This window comes from Myodes glareolus, chromosome 7, assembly GCF_982192425.1.
Source record: "Myodes glareolus chromosome 7, mMyoGla1.1, whole genome shotgun sequence".
NCBI classification, from domain to species: Eukaryota; Metazoa; Chordata; class Mammalia; order Rodentia; family Cricetidae; genus Myodes; species Myodes glareolus.
Window position 1 is genome coordinate 2,535,601 of NC_142032.1, and position 17,511 is coordinate 2,553,111.

Consider the following 17,511-nt stretch of genomic DNA (forward strand, 5'->3'; position numbering starts at 1 on the left):
GTGTGTATGTATGTGTGTGTACACGTGTGGGTGCAGGTATGTCTGTGCACATGTGTCTGTAACCCAGGGGTCACCTCAACTTTGAGCATTAGAGCATTTTCCTCTGTTACATTTGGCCAATTATTTAGAAACAGGGTGCCTCACTGAATGTGGAACTGTTTTAGCTACTCTGGCTGGTCTGCAAGTCCTGGGACCTGCGTGTCTCCACCTCCCCAGCACTGGAGCCACAGTCGCGGTCCACTCTACCTGCTGTGTTACACACGTGCTGAGGATCAGAACTCAGTTCTTTATGTGTTTACTGCCAGCACTTTGCCCAAGAGTCTGTCCGTCTTCCCAGCAAGCCTCTCATTTTAACAAGTGACCTCGGTGACAGGCTTCATCCCTGTGATCTGTAATTGTCTTTCTTTAATCGTCAGGGCTTTCTTGGGACTATTCAGTGGCCGAGGTGTGGCGTGGGCATTACTATGTTGCAAAGCCGCCAGGTGATGGGTGGTTTACGTCTGCTCATCCGTCACTGTGCTCTCTGTGCCCTAAGCCTCGTCTTATATTGGGCCCCTTAGCGCACGACATCCTGATCCATAAGAAGTCTTTTGTAAAGTAGGCATATATAGTTTGTTTTTGAGGATCTGTGACGAACTCTTGGGACTTGAAGAAAGAAAATTAAAAATGGAACTGAGGGGGCTAGAGAGACAACGCAATGGTTAGGAGTGTGTGCTGCTCTTCCGAGGAGCCAAGTTCAATTCCCAGCGCCCATATAGGCAATTCATATAGAATCCCAGCTGCGGGGGATTTATGGGAACATGAGCTCTCTGCTCACACCTTTATAGATACAGACTTACAAAATTAAAAAAAATAAAAAGAAATGTTTTTGTTGCTGGTGTTGCTTTTTGTTTGTTTAATTTTTTTTCTCAAGACAGGGTTTGTCTGTGTAGTCCTGGCTGTCCTGGAACCCACTCTGTAGACCAGGCTTGCCTTGAACTCACAAAGATCCACTTGCCTCTGCCTCCCAATTACCAGGATTAAAGGTGTGCACTACCACTTAGCCAAATGGGACATTCGTATGGTACAATTTGACCTCGTCAATATCTCACAAGTGTGGCTCCTCTATTTTGCTAAGGTATACAGGCGACGTTGGTAAGTGACTGTGTATTTGGAGTCGTCTGACCCACATCTATTTAGTTACCTCCTCTTTGTTGCACAGTGCCCAGTGTAACCACTGTGTAAACTTTTTATATAGTAACAAGTTTAGTGAGTGTAGGGTGAAGGCAGGTTTACTTTTTGCCTTGGGATTTAGAGAATTTCAAATGAGTACCACAGGATCACCTCTATAACCAGACCAATGATGATGCTGGGATCTGTTCCCTAAAATGCATTAATTTGGACTCCTCAAAAATATCTATGTATAATCCCCGAGACTTCATTTGTTTAAATCTTGTATTTTTCCTTCAAAGGATGAGGGTGTTCTGGGGCTCCAGGCTCCTTTCTCTGTAACTTCTCCCTGCCTCTCTCTGCGTATTGCTTGCCTTAGGATTTCACTGCAGGATCCCTTCTACCCTCAGTCCTGTAGTGGAGGGTGGCTGGCGTCACCTCTCATGGTCAGACATACAGAAACTCTTTTTTTCCAGCATCCACATTTCTAGAGAAAAGATCCGATTGGCTAACTGTGGGTTGTGTGCACTAATTCTGGCTTATTAGCCATGGCCAATGGCATTGTCTTCCCACAGAAACCAGGTGAACAGAAAGGAAGGGGAGCTGGGAAAACAGACCTGTATTCGATATTCTCAGCACAACATCAAATAGAAAATTTGCTTGAAATAAAGTGATTTGTATTAAGACTATTAGGAGCTAGAAATGCTGGCGCTTTATCTAAATTCCTTATGCTTCTTTCTTCTTCATTTGTGTGTGTGTTCTATGAACGTAGCTGTACTCACACCATAGCATGCATGTGTGTGTGTGTGCGTGTGTGTATACGTGTGTGTGTGTGTGTTCTATGAACGTGGCTGTACTCACACCATAGCCTGCATGTGTGTGTACGTGTGCATGTGTTTGTGTGTGTGTGTGTATGTTCTATGAACGTGGCTGTACTCACGCCATAGCCTGCATGTGTGTGTGTGTGTGTACGTGTGCATGTGTGTGTGTTTGTGTGTGTGTTCTATGAACGTGGCTGTACTCACGCCATAGCCTGCATGTGTGTGTGTGTGCGTGTACGTGTGTGTGTACGTGTGCATGTGTGTGTTGTGTGTGTGTGTTCTATGAACGTGGCTGTACTCACGCCATAGCCTGTATGTGTGTGTGCATGTGTGTGTACGTGTGCATGTGTGTGTGTGTGTGTTCTATGAACGTGGCTGTACTCTCGCCATAGCCTGCTTGTGTGTGTGTACGTGTGTATGTGTGTGTGTTTGTGTGTGTGTTCTATGAACGTGACTATACTCATGCCATAGCCTGCATGTGTATGTCAGAGGACAACTTTTGGGAGCTGGTTCCCTTTGTTTTCACCATGAGTTCTGGGATGAACTATAAAGGCCAGAAGAGGCTATCCGACCCCCTGTAGCTGGGGTGCAGGTTCTCAGGTTTAAGCACTTTTACCCCCAACTCTCTCCAGCCCCCTTTGTATTTCTTAATGTTTATAACCAGCAATTCCACTCACTGCCGCTGTAATCCAGGAATGGGACCTCTCTTAGAGGAATAAACTTAATATTAAAACATGTGAGTAATTTATTTATTGACTGAATTTACCTGTTACATCCTATTGTGAATGTCAGTGCAAATGTAGCACACAAAACACACTTAGCTCATTTATTGTTTACAAATCCAAGATACTCATTTGATGACTGGTAAAATCACCATTCTTTTCTATTTCAATTTTTAGCTAAACAAAGAGAATAAAACACTGAAAAGAATCAGCATGTTATACATGGCCAAACTGGGACCAGACGTCATAACAGAGGAGATCAACATTGACGATGACGATCCTGCCACCGACACGGACGGTGCAGTCGAGACTTGCGTATCAGTTCAGTGCCAGAAACAAATCAAAGGTGGGATTCCGCTGTTGTGACCAATGGTGACTTCTGCCACGACAGGGCTTAGGTCTCTGACGGCACAGCAGACTCTCAGGAGGAGTTTTGAAAACGTATGGGGCTGGGGAGATGTCTCAGTGGGTCAGAGCACTTGCTAAGCAAGCGTGAGGAGCCAACTTCAAATTCCCAGCATCCACATAAGAGCCTACATAGATGTACATGCCTGTAATACCAGAACTGGGGGGTGTGGCCACAGGAGGATACCTGGTACTTGCCAGCCAGCCAGTCTAGCCAGGACAGGAGAGCTGCAGGCTTCCAGGCTTGACAAAGGCCCTGTTTGGGAGGAATGAGGCCTAGAATGAGAGGGCAGGACAAACTGACTTCCTCCTTGTCCTTTATACATGTGTGTGTAGGCACATGTGCCTGTACACGCATGAGCACACATCATGCACATACCCTGGAAGAATTTTTCAGAGGACTGTTGCCTGGGTCCTACCACCAAAACTTCTGACTTAATTAGCCAGGAGAGCTGAGTAAGAGTGTTCCTCTTTGTTGCTTGTTGGGTTGCTTTCATCTTTGGAATGAGGCACCCTCGAAAGTGTGGCCTGGCTGGAAATGGGAGTCTCCGTAGCTTTAAGAACTTGAATCATGGCTTCATCTTCATTTTTCAGATTTATTTTATATGTGTGAGTTTTTCATCCACATGTATGTGTGTGCACCATATGTGCAGTGTTATGACACACTGTGGTTGAAGCTATCTCTCACTTTGCCAGCGGTATAGCCAGGAATATGGTGAGAGTGTATCATGTGTAAAGGCCAAAATTCAATGCCAAGCACCAAAATGTGTGTGTGTGTGTGTGTGTGTGTGTGTGTGTGTGTGTGTTATTTGGGTCTATGCTGTAATCATGGAAAGAGATCTTTTATTAAGATGCTGGAAAACAGGTCCCTGGTTCAATAACTTACAAGTGGCTCGGTACATGTCCCAAAGTCAGACTTATTATTTCTCAGGGAGATAAAATTTCAGATTGAAGTGTAAGGAGGAGAGGATTCTCCCTGACTTCACTGGGCTCCTCAACTTCTTACGTTAAGACAAAATAGAGTGTGATGTTTGGGAGGGAGAGGGGGTGTCAAGGCCTCCCTCTGTCCATTGTTCTCCCTTCTGAGTCTTGAACAATATGGCCTCATGTTCTTCTTCTGGAATTAGTCAGCTGCTGGAGAGAGTGACTTACAGCTGAGTTCATGCAAAAAAAAATTAATTCAACTTATAAGTAATGATGTAATGGGTTTCTTATCGCCCTTGGAGAAGGGTAAGAATGAAAAGCTATTATAAACAAAACTGACGGAGCGGTAGGCTGGAGTAGAAGCTTAGGAAGCCCGTGTCGATCACAGCTCCTTAGACATCTCAGGGACACAATCTCTTCGATTAACCCTTGTGGTTATAGTTGCTAATATGTTTCATCTTTGTAACATACTTTCACTAAATCGGGATACTAAATGATGAAAGAGAACACCCATAATTCTGGATAGGAAATTGCTTGTTTACATTTCTGTCTTCAGCCCAGCGGTGGTGGTGCACACCTTTAATCCCAGCACTTGGGAGGTAGAGGCAGGCGGATCTCTGTGAATCTGAGACCAGTCTGGTCTACAAAGCGAGCTCCAAGACAGTCAGGACTGTTATACAGAGAAACCCTGTCTCAAGAGCAAAACAAAACAAAAGATTTCTGTTTTCTCAAACCCTGAATCTCCAGGTTAACTATGCAGCTGTCTGTAGATGCTGTGGGTTGTGATCACTTTATGGGTCAAATGACCCTTTCACAAGGGTCACCTAAGACCATTGGAAAACAGTAGCAAAATTACAGTTATGAAGTAGCAATGAAAGTGATTTTATGGTTGGGAGTCACCACAACATGAGGAATTGTATTCAAGGGTCGCAGCTTTAGGAGGGTTGAGAACCACCGCCTGTGGCCATTGAGAAACAGAAGAGAATTTGATGCTGTTTGTCTCTGCTGAAAGCCTAAATTTTTTTTTAATGTCAGGTAGTATTTTAGAGTGTGAGTTTTTGATAAATTGCAAAGAAAACTCACTTTGGTCCCTTTAACATAGTGAGATTATTGAGACTATGCTGTGTGAGTTACTGTGTGGCTGGGGTGGGCTTCCGTGGGGCATTTCCACTGTCCTTTGGTTTTTATTTCCTCTTAATTAATTGTTAACCTTGACCACAAACTGCATTCTCATTTCTTTTGGCCAGATCCATGTCTTCTCTTAAAACTAAATTTATTTCAAGTGCAGCCCTTATGGAAATCAGTACAAAGTTTTCCCAAAATAAAAACTAAAAAAATAAAGGAGAACAACCAGGTGACCCAGTCTTGTACATACCTGAAGGGCCCTGCATCTGTTACAGAGACAGGCACATCTGTGTCTACTGCTGCTGTAACTGTTATGATTCTGTAAGAAGCCAGAATTAGCTGTCCATCATCAGATGAATAGATAATGACGATGAGGTAGTATAACCCTGGGATTTTATGCAGCTGTAAGGGAAAATGAAGTTATTGGATGCTGATATGACCTTGGGGTAAAGTGCTCTCTCTGCAAGGGTGATGGCCTGAGTTAGGATCTAACCCATGTCAAGGTGGACAGGGTAGCATATGTCCATAATCCCAGCACTCCTAGGACACGAGAGTTGGAGACAGGTGGATGGGTCATCTAGCCTGGCTTACTCAGAGGTAAACGGCAACCAACCTTAGCTCAAACATGTTGGAAGGTGGCCAACCTACACCCTGAGCTGTACCTGCTTTCTGCATGGGTGTTAGCGTGTGTATACTTGCAGTCACATACATGAACGTGCACACACATATGCACACAATAGAAAGGAAAATGGAATGATGGATGGTAGGAAAAAGAGCAGAACTGGAAGTATTATTGTAAATGAGGTAACTAAGACTCGAAAAGACAAATGTCACGTGTTCTGTCTTGTTTGTAGATTCTAGCATCTCATTTTACCTTCGTGTGTTTGTAAGGGAATGGAGGTAAGAAGGTGGCATGAAGTTAGACAGAGATCCATGATGGGAAAAACGATGTCTTAAGCAGTGTGTGTGTGTGTGTGTGTGTGTGTGTAGAATCAACCAACCCAAAAGATGAATGAAAATGCCAAAAGGAAACCTGTTACTTCGCTAACTAAGAGGCAAAATAAAGTTTATTTTAAATTTCCTTCCCTTAAAATTGCAGAACTCCGAGATCAAATTGTGTCCGTCCAAGAAGAGAAGAAGGTGTTAGCCATTGAGCTGGAAAATCTCAAGAGCAAGCTTGTAGAGGTGATGGAGGAAGTAGGTATCTCAGGCCCAGCGCATGGGTTTGTCAACTTCCCTTCCCTCCCCTCTTTCAGTCATTCAGAAAAAGTACAGAAAGCAAGGCCACGAACACGCATCACCCCTAGTTCAGCCAATCAGACTGTAAGGCAGCCCTGGTGTGCAGGGTCACATGTTGTCACCCACTCTGTCCGGTGAGAGGCAAGTTTGTAGAAAGCTGACTCCTGTCTCAGGTCACAGACGCTGTTGCCCTGGCGAAGAAAGCCGAAGGTAGAGAGTTCAGTGGACAGACAGCTTAGTAGGGGGCAGTCCCCTGCTGTGTGTCCTTCCTGCAGAACAGAAAGAACAGCTAGAGGAGAGACTCAAGGGTGATTTGGAGAACCTTGTTATCTTGCTTTTTATCATGCTTTTATCTGTACATAAGCACAGGGCTACTCAATTACTCAATTTTATCTGTAATGAGGCTTCAAAGATCTGCCTTCACAACCTTGATTTAACAGGTGTCCACAGGTCTCTGATTCTGTAGTCCTGAGTCTCCCAACCAGCCCGTGCCAGCATTGTGGCATCCCCAGGTGTCTTGAGTGGCCCATGAGTAAGCAGCCTCACCTGGTTGGCTCCCTTCCTGCACACACTGTCAACTCGTTGAGGACTGTCACACACAAAGGCTGGGCAGCCATGCCCTCCAGCCTCCCTAACCAAACTGTTCTTGCTTTGTTCCCCCGAAACAGAGTAATAATGGGGAAAGGGGGGCAATCTTAGGAGGGATTTCCCTGTTGGACTTTGTATGCCAATTACTATCACCAACCAAAACAAAAAAAAAATGGATTTATATGAAGAGAAACCAGTTCTTGAGCTTTCTGGAGGTGCTGATGGACCAAGGCTGTAGTGGGTGCCTGTACTATATTTTGCTTCTTGAGTGTGTAACTACAGGAGAGGAGAAGGGAACACATTGTTACCATCAGCCTGGCTCCTTGGGGGTGTTGCTTGAAGACAATTGGAGTTGTTTTTATTGTAATTGTTTCAGACATCTCCAAAGCATGGAGCAGAAGACTGTGATCTTACACACCTCTGCTCAGCTTAGCTTGCAACCCGCCAACACAGTCATGGTCAAATGCGGGGACCACCCTGCAGCTGCCTCTTCACTCCCTAAGCAGCTGGTGTTCTGAACATGGTGTTTATCATTCCAGAGTGTGTTCTTACCTGCTTAGAGCAGTACAGGGTATTCTGAGGGTTTTTACAACTGGTAAGTATGCCTGCCTTTTAAAATTCAACACAATGCACTGGAGACGTATGCACCTTGATCTGGGTGGCTTTGCACTAAAAACAAACGAACAAAACAAAACTGCTATTGGTAGGGCTTTTCTACTAATCAGTGTTAAAAGTTTTTTTGGAAAATTAAGTTTGGGAGAGAATATCACAGATAGGTCAAAAGTCACCAAAGTTTAAAGTTATCTTTTAAAAAAATAGTTTAATATGTGCTTTCTTTAAACATAAAATCGAAGTTCAAACTGAACCTGAAGTTGAATACTTGCTGGCCTGCTAAATGATAGGCATGTTTTGTGGGTGATTACAACTTGGATTTTTGCATTAAAAATATGAGTGGGTGACATTGAATGGATAGAATACTGTCCTGTGTAGGGAGCCCCCCCATGACAGTTTGAATATATAAATGGGCTGTGCTCAGGTGTGACTTGAAGTTTCACAGAAGAGCTATCTTTAATGCTCTTGGTAGAGGAGCTGATGGGCGTTGCCACTCAACTGCAGAAGTTCATGTTGAAAGCAGAACAGCTATTTGAGGGTTCCGTGTAGCCATATGTCTTATTTACAATTTTGGGTGTTTCTTCTTTCTCCACATGTTACATCTGTAGGTAAATAAAGTTAAGCAAGAAAAGGTCGCCTTAAATTCAGAAGTTCTTGAGCAGAGGAAAGTCCTAGAAAAATGCAACAGAGGTATGTCTTTCCATTCTTTATTTTTTTCCAACTTATTTTGCTTATGTACATCTGGTGCTTCTTTACACCTGTGCCCGGTGTGGTTTTTCCTAGGTTGTGTTTTGCTTTTGAAACTTCAAACCTATACACTGCTGTCCTGTGTGTATTGTGGGACCATAACCTTTTTTGCTTACCCCCTTAGCATTTATAGGATTTATAGCTAGTCAGTAAATCTGAATCTAGGGTAGATTCAGAAAGCTGCATACACATGAAAGCATTTTAAATTGGCGGATATAGAAAATGGGCCAGTGGGAAAATGAGCATCAATATTAATATACCATAAGGTGTGGTGGCATGCACCTTAAATCCCAGCACTGTGGAGGCAGAGGCAAGTGGATCTCTGTGAGTTTTGAGGACAGGCTAGTCTACAGAGTGAGTTCCAGAACAGGCAGGGATAAATATTGAGACTTTTTAAAATAGATCGGCATGCCAAGTGTCTCCTTTCTCTAGGGTCTCGCATGATCCCTCTTTGTGTCTGAAATATGACTCCAAACTTCTGGTGGCCAGCACAGCAAGGGATTCATAACCATTTTGATGAGTTACATAAGCACAAATAATCCTGCTACTTCTAAAGAAAATGCCGGGCTATTTGGTCAGCATCTCATTCTTCTTGTCAAACACGACGTGAGCCTCGTGGGTACCGCTTCTTACCTTACAGTTTAGTGCAGGGAGCCATGTGGAAGCCGTTCTGGTCGGGAGGACTGTGAGGGCTGAATCAGTCCAGTTTTGTTGCTATTATGTCTTACACAATGCAGGAAACTTTATAATGAATATAGGCTCCCAGCTTCAGATCTTACCCAGGAATATGACCTCACCATCTGCTTGGCTCTGGGAAGGCCCCCTTAATGGGGTCATACCACATCACAGCGGGAGTGTGAGACATGAGGGAGTGATCAGTTGGCAAGAGAGGAACCGTACTGGTCTGTAATTTTCATTGGAACCCACTCTAGTGAGAACCTACTTCTCGTGAGACCAACTTTGATTCTCTCCAAAGCAGCCCCTGCAGTAAGCCTTACCTAGCAGTAAGCCCCTCCCTTAAATCCCCCCACCTCTTAATGCTAACATGCTGGGGACCAGGCTTGCACATGTGCGTCACTGGCGGTGATGCCGCATCCAAATATCCACAACAACAGAGGACTGATATGTTCTGACCTGTCTCCAAGACACTCAGTTTCCTACTTCCAAAGACAGGACACGGAGAGGGCTTTCTACACTGCCCCTGCTGCTGGCTCCCATCCTTTGGGTTGCTGATCGGCTAGAGTTTCTGAAGAAAAGGCCTGGCAGCTAAGCATGGGAGAGGGATAAGACGGTCCTACTTCCGTGTGTACAACTTGCATTCTCTATGTACTGTGCAGAAACAGGAATTCACCCCATGGCTCTTGCCTTCAGGAAGCCCCCTGTCTAGAAAGAAACAAGGATACGTGAACATGCCACCAGGATCAGACTAGCTCCTTTCAGAATCCAAGTCAAAGGGACCTAGACACGGGAAAATTAACTTTTTATTATAACGTTTTGGACAGAAGAAGAGAGCCCATCGTCCTGCCCAGGGCTTCAGATACTCGTAGTCTTCATTGTTCTCTTTGTGAAATTTCTTTTTTTAAAATAGGTTTGAAAGTCATTTAGTCCTTAGGGACCTATAATTCCCGGCACAAACCGCCACTTACATTACTTTCCTTGAGTTAGACTATTCTCTTCTGTCTGAGGAGGCAGTAGTTTACGCAGAGCAGAGTTTGAAATTCTATGTCATTACACAGCAAACCCATCCTTAGTCAGTTAGGATTGAAGTGCCCAGTGGAACAGAGTGTGAAAGCAGCCATTAAGAGTGTCTTGGCGGGAGTTTATTGATATGACTCAGCTCAGAGCGAGGCTCCTCGGCGGCGGTCTGCCTGCATTGTGCCCGAGTTCCTAATGGCGTCACGGCTCCCAGCACCCTGCCCACATCGTTATTTAACAAAGTAGGCCACATAATGTCGAGAGCAGCAAAGATTTCATGCTGCGTTTATTTGACAGGACCTTTTCTACAGTAATTCTTTTGTATGTGTGTGCGTGTGTTGGGGGGGTGTCTCACTATGTAGCACTGACTAGCATTTTACATGTCTGTTGACCCGTCATGTGTGCCCTGTGAAATGCCTGTGATGTGCTTCTTGTCTTTGGTCTTTAAAAGACAGAAATGAGGGGGATGGAGAGATGACTCAGTGGCCAAGAGCACTTTTGTCTTCTTGCAGAGGGCCCGGTTTCAGCCCCCAACACCCCTATGGTGACTCACAATCACCAGTTACTCCAGTTCCAGGGGACCTGATACCTTCTGACCTCAGCGGGAACAAGCAGGCAATACATTTACATGCATAAGATAAAATTTAAATAACCAGAAATGTAATCATTTTGCACCAACTTTCACAGTTAGATTATTTGAAAATATACATCTTTCCTGAGGTTTGCTTTCACAGTACGGTTTTGATGGCAGAGTAACATTGCTTGTGCTGTATTTTACCAATCCTTTGGGATTTCCTCAGTAGTTCCAAGAACATGCTTGCAACCACAGGTTTGTCCTCCTGACTTGCTCTTTTAGGATACACTTTAGTATGAATGGTTTTTCCAGTAGATTTTCCAATCCCATTTCTAAACCCTCCATAAGACTCATCACTGCACCAGCCAGGAATAGATGAGGTCATCCAGTTGTCTTGTGAAGAATCTTTTCCTCACACATTGCTGGTCATTTGCACAGCCTGTTGTCTCTGTTCTTCTCCTTGTCTGCTTCAGTGTCCATGCTGGCCGTCGAAGAGTATGAGGAGCTGCAGGTGAACCTGGAGCTGGAGAAAGACCTTCGCAAGAAAGCAGAATCATTTGCACAAGAGGTGAGTGTGCTGCAGAAACCGGGCGTCTTGCAGAATGCCTAAGGGCAAGCAGAGTCAAGTAGTCAGATAAGAAGGTGATAAGTCCCAGTGTTCATAGCATAGGTGACTCCTTTACTGTGATTATTGTATAACTTGTTAGGACCTAGAAGAGAGCCATTTGACACTTTGCACCACAGATGACAAATGTTTAAGGAGATGAAGCTGTGTTGACTTAGATCTAAGTATTATAGCTTATGTACATACACCAGACTTCCCTGGGGTACCCCGTAAATATGTACAATCATCATGAGTCAACTGGAAGTTTTAGAAAGTGTTTGACCAGAACTTAGCGACTATAAGTGAGGCACTCCTGACTAGGTGGAAGCTGCATCATGGCATTAGGGTGTTCTGAAGTTAGAGGAGGAGATGTGGGTTGAGCGTCTGCCATGCCTGTCCCTGCAAGCAACCTCAGCTGTCCTCACCCTCTCCGGCTGCGTTCACACCATCTGTAGAATAGATGTCTGTGTAAGGGAGTGCAGGAGATTTTAAAATGCGATGAGAAGTGTGTGCGTGCACATGCGTATAGAGCGTAGGGATCGATATCAGGGATCTTCCTCAGTCGCTGTCCACCTTGGTTTTTGAGACAGGACCTCCGGCTGGTATGGAGAGTGCTCGTGGGGTAGACCAGCTGGCCAGTGAGTCCCAGGAACCCACTTGTCACTGCTTTTCCAGCCCTGGGATTTGAGCATATGCCTCTGTTCTGGGGAATTGAACTCAACTCTTCATGCTTGCTCCCCAAACACTTTACAAACTAAGCTAACCCTCACTCCCCGCCAAAACAGAATAATTTTTAAAAGCACCACAGACAGCATGCTGTGCAGTGAAAGGGTTTCCACGGAGACCCTGTAACGTGACGGGCAGCCTGCGCAGAATGTCTACACAGTTCAGATAGCCTTGAGAATCGGGTTGTGTCTCCCTGTCGACTCAGATGACAGTGTCTCAGTGTCTGCCTTTCTCACCTGGCCATCGTCTGGTGCTCTCATTGTGTGAGCAGAGTCTTTCTCCGCTATGGAACGTGGCCATGTTGTACACCCATTATCTCAGCCACTCGCCAGTGCAGTGATTTCCCGCTTGGGTTAGAGATAAGCTCTGAGCTTCTCCGTTTCCACCTGACCTTGCTGACTTTCGAACATTGGGTATTCTGTGGCTCTGGAGCTGGTTTCCAGGGCAATGACCTGCCACCAGGTAGCTGAACTCAAATATTGAGCTTCGATCAGCAAGATCTCTGTCTCTATTGGAATTTTGGGCCTCAGTGTAAAGAACCGTGTGTTGAGGGAGGCAGCTAAGGAGCTGAAAGTCATCCCAGGAAGAGGTAACCAAGATGGAGAAAGAAGGCAGAATGTTGGGAGAAGGACATTTAAAAATCAGATTATGTTTCTGTGTAGGATGTTTTGGTTTTTTGGTTTTTTTTTTTTTTGCTTTGTTTTGTTTTGTTCGGGGTTTTGTGCCTAAACATAGCTAGGCTAACATTGACCTCCACAGAACGTTTACTCTAGGTTCATCTGACTTGAAATACTGTGATTCATTTTATTCAGAGAGTTTGAAAGCTAGATGAATATTTTTCTCTGTTGACCTGTAAGAAAGAGAAAAGAATTGAAGTGTGTCAGAGCCCTCTGGAACAAAAGCCGTGTGGTTGTCAATGAGGCAGGTAAACCGACAGTTGGGGAGGGCAGGTAGGGACAATGTGGAGAACTGAGTCGTGATGCTGAAAAGGCTCACTGAGTATGACCTGATGGCAGGGTCTAACTAAGACATTTTCAGTTTTCTACTTGTTTTTTCTACAATAATGTTACAATAAAAAGCAGCTCAAAGAAAATCTTGGAGGCTTCCTGGTAGCAGAAAAGACAGGAGAAGGGAGATTCTGGTAGGAAAGCATGCACGCGAATGATTCCCTCGGGTTCACTGGTGAGCCTGGAGCCCAAACAGTGCGGGGCAGCATGGGCTCCGTGCTGAGCTATTACGAGCAAGGGAGCAGGCCTGGGAGCCTTCTGTGACGGGCAACATAAATAGGTGTAGTGATGCTGGTGTCCAGATTTAAACTCCGTCGGGGCAAGAAGGGACTCTCGGGCTTTTGACACATGACCACTGCCAACGGCATGAGGCTTGTTTCACCGGATCCCCCACTGGGCATGTTCTAGGGGTTGCGCCCAGCACCACATTGGTACTGTATGACAATTGCATGTTGGAGAAGAAAATGAGGGGCTTATTGTCCTCAGTCTTCAAAGCAAACATCCAAGTTTATTTGCTTGTGTATTTGATTGCAACAGCAATTTGTGTGCTTTAAAAAAAATTGCAGCCGCTTCTGAAATATATAAATCAGAAACTGAGAGCTTCCCATCCTCTTGTGCTACTTTATTTAAAGCAAAACAAAGCCTCTTCTGTTCCTTAACAAGAGGACTCAGCTGTCTCTAGAACTGTTTTTAAAATTTTTATCTACATATTAAATTTTTTTAAAATTTACTTGTTTATAGTGTGCATATATGATTTTCTTTATTTTGGTTGTGTGTGTGTGTGTGTGTGTGTGTGTGTGTGTGTGTGTGCACACACGCGCGTGTGTGTGTTTTCTCCCCTTCCACCTTCATGGGCTCAGGGATTGAACTCAGGTCTTACAGCTTATATAGCAAGTGCCTTTACCCACTGAGCCATCTTGCCAACCATGTTTTGAAGTTTTCATATGATTTTCTTATACTTTTCAATGTGTTTTTCCTGCTATTCAGTTTCCTTCCTGGATAATTTGGACAATATTAAAATATTGCTTTGAATTCTGTATTAACATATCATTTTTATTCTCACTCTTAAGAGACGCATGAAATTTCTTAGAAATTCCAATGCCTGTGGTGTTCTTCCCCTCATAAGAGACCAGTCTTCTGACGCCGAGACATTCTTGCCACAGCAAACCCAAAACTCATTAGCATTTGCTGACTAAGTATTTTCGAAGAGGACACACTCAGGGAGTTTTGAATTTTGTACTTTGAAGTTTGGGGAAGGTAGTATGATTACACCCTCCACCTGTGCGTCTTTTGGTTCTTCCTGTGGGCAGTCCCATGAAGCCCGGTCTGTCTTCAGACTTGATATGTAGCCAAGGATAACCTTGAATCCCTGCCCCTTCTGTCTCTGCCTCCCTGAGTGCTGGGATTAAAGGCTTGTAATGGCACCGGTTTTGTGATGCTGGGGATTGAGTCCAGGTGGGATATTACTGTTTGGGGAATGTCACAGGGTCTCTGAGAAAGGGATTCTCACTATGAAGTCTTTCAGATGTAGTATTTTTGCTTGTTTGTCTTCAAAGTGCCACATTCAAGCTACTTTGTATGCGTGTAGTATTCCAGAATATTCCTTGTTCCCAAGAGAAACAAATCCCAGAGAATCACAGAGAAAGGATGCATGCACCTCTGTGATCATGGGGAGAGCTGGTGACAGGGAGTGGGGTTCCCTACTTGGTTTCCCTGCTCTGAGGATGGAGCAGCACCTCTGAAGATCATGAGGGGTGCTGGTGAGTGGGGGTCCCTACTTGGCTTCCCTGCTCTGAGGATGGAGCAGCACCTCTGAAGATCATGAGGGGTGCTGGTGAGTGGGGGTCCCTACTTGGCTTCCCTCCTCAGAGGCTGTAGCTGTACTAATGGCTCTTTACCAGGAACACGTGCTGTGAAAAGGAACCTGCAGCTTTGCTTCAGCTGGAGTTAGCTGCCCTTCGTGGTGACTCTCAGGGTGCTAAGATGCTGGTGAGGGAGCCTGGCTAATTAAGTTTTAATAGAGGAAAAACCTGTCAGAATCATTGCAGTAATAATGATAAAAACCAAAATAATTCACTGCAGGTAGACACTGCTCAAAAATTCAAGTCTCTGTGCTGAATCATTGATTACCCCCTGTTGGTTGGAGTCTGAGTCTCCTGGGTAGAATGCCTTGGCTGTCTCTGTGCCTATAACACTTACATGGAGGAGGTGACACAGGAGGAGTATGGATTCCACCTACTCTGCAAGATTGTGTTTCATGCTTTCAACTCTTTCAGAGAACTTGACTTCAGTTCCCAGCAACCACATCCGGTGGCTCACAACCCCCATTGACTTTAGCTCCAAGGAAATCTGTCATCCTTTTCTGGCCTGTGCTGGTGCCCCATATACATACACATGCACACATAGAGACACACACTTGTACACATAAATAATAAGAATAAATCTTTAATCTGGCCTGTGCAGGTACCCCTGTATACATATACATGCACACATAGAGACTCACTTGTACACATAAATAATAAGAATAAATCTTTGAAAAGAAATAGTGTTTTTTAACCTGTTTGAGCTGGTGGTGTGTCTTAATTTTGCACAACATTGTAGTAGTTTGGTAGATTCCTCACAAATCCTGCACAGGAAAGGAGTGAAAACTCAGCCTCTGTGTGTGGGTGGAAATCACATTTGTGTGCAGTGTGCCTTTGTTTGGCGGTCAGAGGTCAACACTGGGTGTCTTTCTCTCTCTCTCACTCTCCATTCTGGTTTTTGAGACAGGAAATCATTGAAGCTACAGTCCTTGCACATGGAGGTTTACAGAAATCTTATCTTTGTCCTGAGTTACACTTTCTGGCATTTTGTGCTACATGGCAGATGAGGTTGCATGTCTGGTCTGCAATAAAGCGTCGCAGTGTACACAGTTTAGAGTTAAGCCAGTGTCTACATAAGCCGCCATTAAGATCCTGACCATGTAAAACATCACTGTTCAGAGACTTGCAGAGTTTGCTCATGCCTGGGATTGCCCTCTAGTCATCTTGGCATGGTACATAAATATACATAATAGAAAATAATTCTGCTTTCGATTGTAGCAACATGGGAGAATTAGCCAAGTTGCATTCATAAGCAACTCGATGAAGCGTTCAATACATGTTCGTACAGTCTCCCTCCAGAACTGTTTCTCACTCATGTCGTTCTAATAAGGAACTGAGGAGGCAAATCAATGAGTTTAAGTTCTGGTCTTGATACCTATGTGAAAAAATATGTAATTTATGCCCTGGCAATACTGAAGCATGCGTGGGCAGCCCATGTATGGCGGTTCTGTCGAACTTGTCCCTATTGGGGTTGGTTCATGGTCTAAGTTGATGAGAACGGCTGACCAGGTCTCTTCCTCAAGAGGGCACCAAGATCTCATTATAGATGGTTGCGAGCCACCATGTGGTTACTGAGAGTTGAACTCAGGACCTTTGGAAGAGCAGGCAGAGCTCTTAACCGCTGAGTCATCTCTCCAACCCTACATACCCCTTGGGGAAATCATTTGTTCTCTCTGAGCCTCCGCTTCTTTATCGGGAAAATGCGATGGCCATAGTATCTATTTGGCAGTGTTGTTCTGAGTATTGAAAGATATCTGCATACAGAGAGGTATCTACCACATTGTAGAGCGGTTCATGAAGGTTACTTAGTCACAGTAGAAAGTTAGCTCGTAGGATACATGGGCGTGCATAAGGATGAAAATAAAGCGTAGCATGTGCCTGACACGTGGCATATTACTGACACATACTTGCCACTATTCGTATCAGTGCACTTCAAAGCAGTAAGAGAACATTTAAAAGTGAGGTATAGAATCCGGTTAGTGTATCCACTCCTTGTTTAGAGTAGCGATTTAGGTACTGACGTTGTTGCCAAGCTGGGGATTGCGTCATGGCCCTGGCTGCTCCAGGAGCTCCTACTTCAGCCTTTTCCTTCGGGGTCATTAAGAACGCCACTCCCTGCCATTCAGGCAACACCGGGGGTCTGCATGGGCTGGGTTGGTGCAGACATTTCTGTGATTAACTTTTACAGATGTTCATTGAGCAAAACAAGCTGAAGAGACAAAGCCAGCTTCTGCTGCAGAGCTCTCTTCCCGACCAGCAGCTGTTGAAAGCTTTAGATGAAAACTCAAAACTCATCCAGCAGCTTGAAGAAGAGAGGATCCAGCATCAGCAAAAGGTAACTGATTTTACTCTGGAGCTGGGGTCGTACACTCGTGCAGACACACACATGTACACACACATACATGTACACATAAACGCACATACACACATGTTCACACAGGCACATCACACACACATATGTACATGCAATCATACATTAAAACAGGTGCTAGTGAGGCCTTCTAGAGTTCCATATTTTTTTCTTCTTTACTAAATTCTAAATATCTTTGAGAAAGCAATAGCTACCAAGTGAATTTAATGTAAATTTTATAGCTCACCGTCATGAGGTCTTTAAAATGACCCTGAAGTCGGTCATTAATAATGAGTTTGGAGAAGCAAGGGAAAGGATAGGACTCAGTGTATTGAGCAGTTTGCAGTCTTGAAGTCTGTTT

At 44.5% G+C, this 17,511-nt stretch overlaps 1 protein-coding gene across 1 annotated transcript in view; it reads left to right on the forward strand.

Moving 5' to 3' along the window:
• Shtn1 (shootin 1) overlaps window positions 1-17,511 on the forward strand; it is a 102,900-nt gene that overhangs the window by 37,104 nt on the left and 48,285 nt on the right. Inside the window, exons 5-9 of the mRNA XM_085694171.2 lie at window positions 2,870-3,038; window positions 6,246-6,343; window positions 8,194-8,275; window positions 11,075-11,169; window positions 16,989-17,135. Of these exons, the coding sequence (XP_085550297.2) occupies window positions 2,870-3,038; window positions 6,246-6,343; window positions 8,194-8,275; window positions 11,075-11,169; window positions 16,989-17,135 (591 nt within the window). The remainder of the gene's footprint in view (window positions 1-2,869; window positions 3,039-6,245; window positions 6,344-8,193; window positions 8,276-11,074; window positions 11,170-16,988; window positions 17,136-17,511) is intronic.